This window comes from Piliocolobus tephrosceles, chromosome 3 (assembly GCF_002776525.5).
Source record: "Piliocolobus tephrosceles isolate RC106 chromosome 3, ASM277652v3, whole genome shotgun sequence".
Taxonomy (NCBI): domain Eukaryota; kingdom Metazoa; phylum Chordata; class Mammalia; order Primates; family Cercopithecidae; genus Piliocolobus; species Piliocolobus tephrosceles.
The window spans coordinates 73,624,528-73,635,446 of record NC_045436.1 but is presented as its reverse complement, the minus strand read 5'-3'; the positions used below and the strand labels follow the sequence as shown (position 1 = coordinate 73,635,446).

General features: G+C 36.0%; 1 protein-coding gene across 2 annotated transcripts in view; it reads right to left on the bottom strand.

The window, feature by feature from the left end:
• Window positions 1-7,215: 7,215 nt before the first annotated feature.
• Window positions 7,216-10,919, bottom strand: part of GRID2 (glutamate ionotropic receptor delta type subunit 2) — a 1,491,924-nt gene continuing 1,488,220 nt past the window's right edge. Inside the window, exon 16 of one of the 2 annotated variants that reach the window (XM_023195441.3) lies at window positions 7,216-9,707. In XM_023195441.3, coding sequence (XP_023051209.1) covers window positions 9,285-9,707 — 423 coding nt within the window. In that variant the 3' untranslated portion in view covers window positions 7,216-9,284. The remainder of the gene's footprint in view (window positions 9,708-10,919) is intronic. The other variant, XM_023195442.2, reaches the window with a different exon arrangement.

The window sequence follows — 10,919 nt, the reverse complement described above, 5'->3', positions numbered from 1 at the left end:
TTTATTCATTTGTCAGTAATGTATTATGCAGAGGGTGAACAAAATCTTAACTGGAAGTCGAATGCAGTCAGACCTCTGGATCTGTGTTTTTCACATCTATGGATTCAACCAATCTCAGATTGAAAATATTCCGAAAACACTCTGTACGAAACATGTACAGACATTTTTCTTGTCATTATTCCCTAAACTGTACAGTATGACAACTGTTTACATGGCATTTACATTGTATTAGATATTAGAGATAATCTAGAGGTGACTTAAATTATACAGAATAATTTGCATATGTTATATGCATATATTATAGGCAAATACTACACTATTTTATATAAGGGTCCGGGCATCCTTGGAGTTTGGTATCTGAGGGAGTCCTGGAGTCAACCCCCACTGACACTGAGGGACCAACTGCAAATGAAGAAATCAAAGCAGAGCCCCAGTGGGCCTCACCTCAGCCCAGTGGCATCCCCATACATCCTGAGTAAAACCCTTGGGAATCTGGGGAGCACAGTTGAAAAATTATGGACTCTAGATGATCCCTCAGTTCCCCATCACTAGTTAAAAATTCATCATTCATGCTCCCAGTGAAGGAAAACAAAAACGATTTTCGATTCTGTCCTTTCTTCTCCCAAGCCCTCTAATTCCAGGAAAAAGTAAAATTAACAAACTAGATATTCTTCTGACTTTGCCACTTTTTGGTAAAATTATTTCCATCTTTCTGGCATCTGAATTTGAGAAATTGATCATCTTTGACTTGCTTTTCTCTTTTACACTCTATATTCAGTTAACCTTCAAGTTCTCGATTCTTCTTTCAACACCTATCTACTCTCTGTATCTTCTTTCTTTTCTAGACTACTTCAGAAGTTCAGCACATACCGAAATTCTTGTCTAGCCCTTTTAATTGGCCTCTTTTTCTTCATCATTTCATTTGATGAATCGCTACCAGTTTACTTATTCTAAACTGCCCCTCTAAGAGCCTGTTTCTCCCTTGGTTAAAAATCTTCAGTTGTTCCCCACTGCCACTGATGGAGGTTTTCACATATTCCATGGTTGTGAGCCTCCGTGAGCGTCAGCCCAGCTTCAGTACCTCTCTGATGGTTCAAGGACCAGCAACTGGCACTTCCATGCCACTTTCCTATTTCACTCTACTTAAAATGGTAGCAAATATTTAGGATCAAAGCAGTGTGGGAAAGTGTTGGCAGTTATGATTCCAAGACTGATTTATATCTGACTTTGTGATCAGCCTGCTGGAACTAGTAAGTGTCATTCATTCTTCTTTGTTCGAAACACTCCAGTGGTTTCCCAACCCAGGCAGAATAAAAGCCCAAATCTTCAGTGTCCTACAAAGCCTTGTAATGTGAGTCTTTTATTATTTCTTCTCTCCCTTCTCCCATCACTCATTCTAATCCAGCTGAATTGATTGTCTTGCTATTCTTTAGACATGCCCAGGATATTCTCACCTCAGAGCCTTTATACTGGCTGTTCCCAAAGACTGGAATGTCCTTTACCCAGACAGCAACAGGACTAACTCCATTTACTCCCTCACTCCATTTAAAGCTTCATTCAAATGTCAGCTAATCAGTCAGACCTCCTTTGACCACCTTACTTAAAATAGAAGATCCCCACTTCTGCTCTGGCCTTCCTGCTCCTTGCTCTTCTTTTGCTTTGTTTTCCTCTACATCACTTATACCTTCCAATAGACTAATCCTTCACTTACTTTCTGGCTTATTGTCTGTCTCCCTCAGTTAACTGTAAACTCCATGAGGGCATGAATTTCTGTCTTGCTTACCAGTGTATCCCCAAAACACAGAATAGTGTCTTGCACACAGCAGGACCTGGGTAAACATATGTTGAATACATGAATAAACAGGATGTAGCGTTCTCTCTTGAGCTCAGCCTCCACGCATCCTGCAATCTCACCCACACTTTGCTTTTTGCTGCTCTCTGACACAAAGCCCATATTCTAGAGATTGTGGTCTATTGTGCCTCTGAACATTCTTCCCAATGCTTGTCCTATGGTTGCACTGTAACCTCCGGCACAAAAGCATCCTTCTGACCTTTCCACATTCTTGGTGATTAGGCTAATTTTCCACTTGTTCCATGAAACCATTCCAAACCTTGCAGCCTACATTATTCTTTTCCTCTTTTCATAGAATATTTTTTCTATACCACTAATTTGACAAATATACTCTTCAGCATGGTGTAATTTATATTCATGTATTCTGATGTTATTTATACGATGAGTTTTTAACTTCACTTTTCCAATGTTTATATTTTGTTTCTCCAACTTCGGAAGCTCTCTCAGGAGAAGCTGGGTGGCAGAGCTGCTCACAGGCAGAATTTCAGCCCAGTCACCCCCTCCCCCCGGCCACCATGAGGAAATGAGAGGATCAAAGCTTCAGTACACTGGAAGCATAGTTGGCCCAGGCACTTGCCTTGGTACATCAGTTAGGACAACTCTGCCCTAGGGTACCGCGCTAATAGTAGGTGCTCAGAAAGTATTTGTTGGTGGACTGATTGATCTTATGTGATTGTATTTTTCCCAACATTCTCCCTGAAGCCTTGCTAAAGTTTCTGTATCGGTACTAAACTCATTAAAAAGAAAAGAGAAAGAGACACAAGTTGGTGATTATGAAGTTATGAAGTAGGAATCTAAAACTTCATTTAATGACGAGAGAGACCTAATTAAAAATATTTATGACTGATAATTGAGCCATTGGATACATCAAAAACTCTGAAGGCTGTAAATGTGAGGGGGGTTTTCATACATATGGTACTCAGTTTATGGTCATTTTTACTATCTTTCCATGGAGAAATCTGAGTGAGTGAGAAATAAATTTAAAAATGTTTAGTCATGCAGAATTACAATCTGAGAGTTCCAATTACATGTATATATTGCTGCACTGCTTATTTTTAATTTTAACTCCTAATAAGTTGATTTGGAAAGAAGAATTGTACTCATTAAAAAACATCATGTGTGAATAGAGTTTTGTATTACATACCTCAGGTCAACTACGTCAATCAGGTATGTTCAAAGTTTTTTTGAAAAACAGTGTCTACAGAAGTACTTGAGCATTTTAGTTATTCAGTTACTATTTCTAGGACTAAAAAGTCAAATGATATAAGACTGGGCGTGGTGTAATCTCAGCACTTTGGGAGACTGAGACAGTCAGATCACTTGAGGTCCGGAGTTCAAGACCAGCCTGGCCAACATGGTGAAATCCCATCTCTATTAAAAATACCAAAAATTCGCTGGGCGTGGTGGCACATGCCTGTAGTCCTAGCTACTTGGGAGGTTGAGGCACAAGAATTGCCTAAGCCTAGGAGACGAAGGTTCCAGGGAGCCGAGATCGTACCACTGCACTCCAGTCTGGGAGTCTGGGTGACAGAGCGAGACTCTGTCTCAAAAAAAAAAAAAAAAAAAAAAAAGCCAAATGAGATAAGTAGAACATATGGAACTTCTATTTTCAACTTAATTTTAGTGTACTTTTATTTCTAGCAATAAATCTTACAGACAACGTTTGTAAACAGATATTAATAGAGGGTTAGCATTTAATTTTAAAGTCAACCTAATTTTGGAAAGGAATTAAATATTAACAATCAGATACCTTTTTACATAGTATGAAATAGTGATACCCTTGCCTCCAGGAAATAGCTGTGATCCTGAAAGCTTTAGATAATTTGAATTTTTGTAAATTGGATCTTATTTTATTACATATCAGAAGAACTAATTCTTAAAGGCCTCCTATTATGCTCTTTTGTGTAGCAAATATGCAAGTTGTATTTGTTTATTTTTCAAATTCAGGGATTTATGGGTTATCTTTGCATATATATATGTGTGTTTAAAAAATAATACTGATGTCCAATTTTTAAAAATTAAAAACAGCCACTTAAGTAGGCTACTTAATTCCTAAACATTTTCAGTAGCAGCTATTCAATAATAAAATATAACAACTTAAAAATTAAAGTTTGCCTTCTACTCATATCTCAAATCTTGTAACTGGCAAAATATTTATTAAAAGCAATGTTTGTCATCCCTTATCTGGTTCTGACACTGTATCATTCTTTGTTTTTGACATATGTTTCTCCTTGTAAAGCAGCTGTTACGAAAGTTTAATTTGTTTTTAATTAATGAGAATTAATGTCCTGAAAATTTTGTGAGTTTTCACCCACATCATGAATAGTTCGAGACTGTTGAAATGTGTTGCTTATTCCAAGGTCGGAACTTATGGGGTTTCTCTGAAAGAAAGCCGGGTCCTCCTTCCTCATGAAGACTAGGCAAGCTACGTCTATACTATGAGGTGGGTAATATGTTCAAATAGCACAACTAGTTTCTCTTCTTCATTCTGAAGAAATTCTAGGAACCATGATACAAAATTAGTCAGAAGATGTCACTGAATCCTAAATTGTAGCAAGTCAAGATAGAGCCCTTCCATAGGAAAAAAATTTCTCAAATTTGAACAATTTTTGTTTTGTCATCAATATTACATGGAAACAAAGCAAATGGATACTATTGAAAAAATAAGAATTTGAAAAACTCAGGTGAAGAAATGAGAGATAGTTCCTTGATCTGTTTCTATCCCAGTGGTAGGCTGAATCATTATGTGCTTTAACTGTTCCATGCCACTGTGCAGCTCTATATAATGAAGCAAAACCATGAGGTTTCTAGTCTCCTGGAGGTAAGGGTGGGTTGGAGGCTATCATTATGGTGGTCAGCCTGAAGGATACTTTACATTCATTGGGTTTATGGGCCACACTGCACCCTGTGTTTTAGAAGACACGAAAGGTAGCACGGAGTTTTAGTTGCAGTATGAAAAAGAGCCTGAATAAGATTTACTATGTTTTGTACTGTTGAGGCAAGTTGAAACATTGCAGAGCTTGAACTGTCATGACTCATTAGATTTGCAGGGATAGAAAAGGAGTTATTGTGGTCTACATTATTCTGATGAGGACACCTAAGGGTAGGAGTCAGTCTCTGAATGGTATGCAGGTATCAATAAGGATGAAGGGTTAGATAGTAATTTTCCGTGGCTTATAGGAATTTTCACATTTTTGAAAATTTGGCTTCATGATCTGGCATGTTGGTAAAATTTCAAGTCTTCTTTGAGGAGGTGGTCTGAACCAAGAAGACAGTTTCAGTTGGTGCTTGAGAGCTACTAAGATGAATTGCTCTAGTCAGTCACCCAACCAAGAAGACTGTACTGGTTTGGGGTGACTCATTCTGTAACATAGCTTCTGTATCCTGAATGTTGATACGGAGCCAGGAAAGACATGAGTGTTGGAACACACCCAGACCCATTCCTAAACATTCATTTCTGCCATGCCCAGCTGCTTAGCACAGTGGCTTTCAAAATAATAGGTTCTCTGTTAACACTAGTAGAATTGAATTACATCTATCAAATCTTCTATAAATTCCAGCTTTATTCCCTGACTTTTCAGTGTCAGATAAGTAATTTCTACCTAGGGAAGCTCACATACGCTGCCTCCTAAGAGGGTATCTTCTGAAATATTTGTTGACAGGGTGTCTACCAAATTTCATTGAAATGGTAATTATGGCCATAGTTGTTAATCATTTATTAATATTTGGTCATGAGGGTTGGCTATAAGGTTTGTTTTTTGTAAGAAAAGTACTCTAGAAGGAGGCCAAATTTTAGTGAGTTCCTTGTACTTTATCAGTCATCATGACATTTATGTTTAAGGATAAAAACCTATATTTACTGGTACATAATCTCTTCTTTGCATGATTTACTATATTCATAATCCAGAATGTGTTTCACCATTGGAAAATTCTGATTATAAAACAGTAATAACTTGTTATTCAATTGTGTGGTTTACAAGTATCATGCAGGGTAAATGGATCTTCCCATTTTTTATTTAAATTGATGAAGCAAAGTACCATTCGGTAAAGTCTATTTTTAAAAGTATTTATTCAGTTGACAGCCAATCCCAAACTAAAAGAGATGAAAAATAACATGATTACGAACATGACAAATTGTCTGTAGTTTAATGGTATGAGGAAGAAGGCAGTCTTATAACTTTAAGTATGTATGATTAAACCAAAACCTGTGCATAAGTTCTGATGTGGTACAGTGATACCAGATATCTTAATGATTCGCCAGTGGGGTAAACTGGACATGTGAGTAGAATAAAAGTACGTGGATGTAAGGTATTTTGTCTTGTAGTGAAATAACCAGGTTGGTCTAAGTGTTGCAAACCAGGACAAACAATGGGCCAAACAAACAAGTGCAGACAGAAACAGGAACTGACCTTAGTTTTGCCGCTAGCTATGGCTCTGGGTAAATAACCTGAGGTACTCACTTTCCCATGTGTAAAAGTGGAATCAGATGATCTATGTGTCCCAAACAAGGAAGGAAGGATCTTAGAGATTTGTAGCCTAGGCTTGGTGACAAGAGAAGGTGGAGCCTATATTTACAGTCCATGAGGACCTATGTTGGTGTGATTGAAGGGTGGCAGAGTTTTAAAAAAGAAGACCCAATTTACATTTTAGGTCATCAAACATTTGGGCATACCTGATTTGTAAAATGAGGTCAATAGTCTAGATCTCTGAAATTCCTCTTAGTTCCAAAATTCAAAGAATTATTTTGGATGGAACTTTAGAACAATAGAGAACTATTTTTTTTTTTTTTTACTAAATTATGTTTTCAAAATACATTTTCAGATATATATCCCTTAGGTGTGTTAGATGCTAGAATAATTAAATATTGTTCAAATGCAGGGAAATTATTAGAAATAATCTTAAGAGCCTAAATTAGTTCCCAAATTAATAGATTCAACATAATGAATAGTTCTCTAGCAAAGCAATTTTTAAGAAATAGATCCTAAGTTTAATAATTACCCTTACTTTTCTTTTCTTTCTTATTTTTTTGATGTAACACACCCTCACCCTGATATTATCACGCTTGCATTGCTTATATGAAACAGGATAAATCTTTCCCAAAAAAGTGCTCACAGAGACATCCACAGAGAAAAACAAATATATTGTTGTTTCAAATAGTTTCAAATAGCAGAAAGGCAGTCTCTCACTGGTTTAGGACATCACTTAGTAATGTTTTAGAGAGCCACTCATTTTGGCATGGTTCTGCTAGTAAAACTTAATGTGATTTATGCTTTAATTAACTCAAGATAAATTTTTAGAAAAATTTAGTTCAATCTGTGAGAGAGTAAACATTTTCAAATCTTACAGTTAAGACTTCAATAGTATGAGAGCAAGTTTAGAAAACATTTTTATTAGACAAATTATTTAGACAAATTATACACAGAAAGCTCTGTCACTCATAACCGAGGCCTCCAAAAATGTTTTGTGTGTTTGTATAATAGGCGATACATCAAAATAAGCCTATTTTAAATATTGTACATGGTTAACAGTTTGTTGATCGCTAAAATCACTGCAACATCTGGTATGTCCCTATATAGCTTGTTGTAAAGATTTTTTTGTTTTAAAATCAGAGTTGTAAATGAGATTATGAATGTTACAAGGGAAAACAAGTTGTGCATGCACTTAGGTACTTGTTACCCTGGAAACAAAATGGTTTTTGCATGATAAGAAATTTTTCTGCCTTACACAGTAGACAATATTTGAAGATTTAGTACAAAACAGTGACAATACAAGATGCTCCCCAGAACAGAATTAGCATCAAAATATAATATATCTTAAGAATATACCTTTTAATTTCTCCTAAAGCAAATCACATAGGTTGATTCCTATATCAATCCTAGCCACAGAATGAATTAGATTAAAGTAAGTGTATGGCTGCGTAAAAACACAGAATAAGTTCTTGTTTCCTACTTACCACATTTTAATTTAAGGATTACAAACAAAGTTCATCCTACATTTCTAACAAGTAAGAATGCTACTTTAAAAGGGTTGTGCACAAAGAGGCACTGTTTTTGCTGTCATCCTTCTATATACTTGGCACTAATGTAAAAAATACATAACTCCTCCAAATAGAACTAAATAAAACAGGGGGTTGAGTTGAGAGCCCATTATGGTTATTATGTTTTCTTCTTTAGGATAATAAATGACAGTAATTTAAGGCCACATCAATAGTTCTTAAGGGCTCCCACCCCTCCCCAAATGTCATAATTGTATTGATTGACTTGCTGCTTTGGAAGAGGATTATTAACCTTCAACGATCTATGTTTCAACTCTTCTAGAACTCTATGTGCTGTTGTGGATGTGGTTCAGCTAATAGCATTTTTCATTTAGATAATGAATTAAAAGTAAAATTATCAAGGTTAGCTTTATACACTGCTGAATAACAAATGCAAAACCTATTCAAATGAGTTACATCTAGGAACAAATATTAAATTGCCCTGGATGCTTTAATAACAAAAGTATAAAATATTTTCTGTTGGCAAACAATGCGAGTCAGAATAACATTAAAGCAACCTGCCTTTTCTAACTGAAAAGAACCCCTGCACTATACATAGTTCCTGTATACAATACTTTTGTTTAAACTAAAGCTTTATTAAATGAATTGCAATAGCAATGGCCGCCTTTTTATATATATATACACATTATATAGGTGCATATATATGTATATATATGAAATACTAATTTATTTAACACAATAGAGGCTTCTGCCATATGATAAAGTTTACTGTACATAAGAAAAAACTTTTAATACTGTACAATCACATAAAGGTCATATGCACTGTTGCAGTGCAAGAGTAGTTTTAACTGTAGTCTTGACTGGCATATTAATGGCTTTTTTGTAATCCTACAAAATTGCATTCTCATCTTATGTGGCCTGAATGGTCTTTAAATTGTTTTATAATCACTGCAGGGGTTGCCTTTGGTCCACAGTTAAAGGACACTCAACAGCAGTGGAGCATTGTATGGATGCAGCAGAAGAATGTAAAAAGACTGAAGTTATTGCAATTGTATTTCTAAAAATAGAGAAATGTTACAGAAGAGGCCTTTATGTAAAATTAATCCTGCATATACTTTTAGTATACTCAGTGCACATTTCCTATACTTGATGTACAGTATATGAAAAGCAGACTAATAGGATCCTAGTACACTACCTTCTTGGGGAACAGGTTGAGTAATGAAAAAAAGTGGAGGAAAATGTACAGGAAGGGAGGGGAAAAGAGAGAAAATAATAGAGGAGAGAGGAGAGGGAGAAGGTGGGAGGAAAATACTAGAATTGTTACTAATAATCCTGATCTTTTTTTTAACGTTACATCCATGTTAGTCCCACAATATTACAGTTGCTCCTTGCAAAGGGAGTCCTAAAAAAGAAACAGTGAAGAGATTTGTTTGATGCTCATATGGAGGTGCCTCGGTCTGGATCATTACCCAGATTGAGCCCCAGGGTAGGAGTTGGTTGATAAGGAATAGATGACATTGTTTTTATAGGACTCCTGAAAAAGCCCCCATTAGGTGCCCTGTGCCTAAAAGGGCCAGTTCGGTGCTCAGGCACGTTGCCAAAAGTGAAACCAGAAGCAGCTTTAGCTGACAGTGTGCGGCTAAGAGTCTGGATCTGCTCTGGGATAAAGGTTGTTGTGGTAATATGAGTGTTCCTGAAATCACTGATTTGCTCCAGTGCTTGTCGTGTTGGCAAAGTGTCAATGTCCAGAGGGGTCAAATCAATTGACGAGGTGGAAAACTGTTTATGGGGGCTGTCGTCATCTGTGCACAAGCTATTTACACGTCTATGGAGGTGCTCCAGGTCAATTTCCTTGTCATCCTGGAGATGAAGAAAAAGAAAATAAGGTTCTCATCAGTACTAGCTTTGATGGTTAAAAAAAAAAAAAAGTAGTTCAGCAAACATGTAATTAACTGAACTTTGTGGTTTATTCATTTAACAAATATTTATTGAGCACCTAGTATGAGCCAGGCACTGTGCTAGGTTCTGGGGGTTCCAATTCTGAGATAAGGTTATCTACAATAAATATTTTTCTTGCAGTAAAGGTTTTAAAGTGATCATATGCCACATGCAACTACAAAGATATGGAAGCAGCTGATGGGTGATTGCCATTCTAGGAAAGACAGGCCCAGGCAAAATTGTACCAATAGAAAATACGGTTTTGGCAACTCTAACCCCACCTCTTCTTTATACATGCTTCCTCCTTTTTCAGGGTGTCTCATTCCAAGTTAAATTTTGGTTCCTTTCAACCACTTACTCCTAACCTTAAGTTTCCATTCTTGAAAGAAAATGATATAGGAAGCTATTTCATACTAAAGTGTTAGTGACTGTTAAAGTGTTATTTCTTGTAAGCCAAGGATATGTGAGATTGTTGAGAGAGAGCAATACTCAACACAAAATAATTTCTAATTGAGGGATTTTATGCACTCAAGGTATCTAGCACCTGAATCAGTCAATATTGTGAAGTCAGTGAGATATTTAGGGACCCCTTCAAGTCAGGGCATGGGAGTGATAGCTTTAGTTTAGGGCCAGCTTTATGCTAACTGACCTCAAAACCAAAGACGCTTTAAGCTATGCTAATGGCGTCTTGGTAAGAAGGCAGTTAATAAACAAAAATATAAGTAAAATCTCAGATTTTTGGAATCGAAACCAATTTATAAGTTCCTTATAATTTTCACTAAAAGTGAGTATTAAAGATTTGAGAAATAAATATTTCTCAATATTTGAGAAATAGAACTGGAAGAAAATAAAATTATCCTTGTTATTAGTCTTATTTATAGCCAAACTCAATAAATTAAATTTATGAGAATTTAAAATATTTATTAATCATAAGAGAAGAAAACTTTTTTTTTATAGGATCTGGATTAGCTGTCACAAGTTAGAATGGAGTATGTATTTTTTCCATTGTGCTATTATAGTGTTCCTCAGTGAAAAATATTTTGATGTGCATCACTGTTTTTCCTTCTCCCTTCTCATTTCAAAATTCAATAAAAAATATCCATTTATGCAATATTATCACTGAGACTTTAGAGG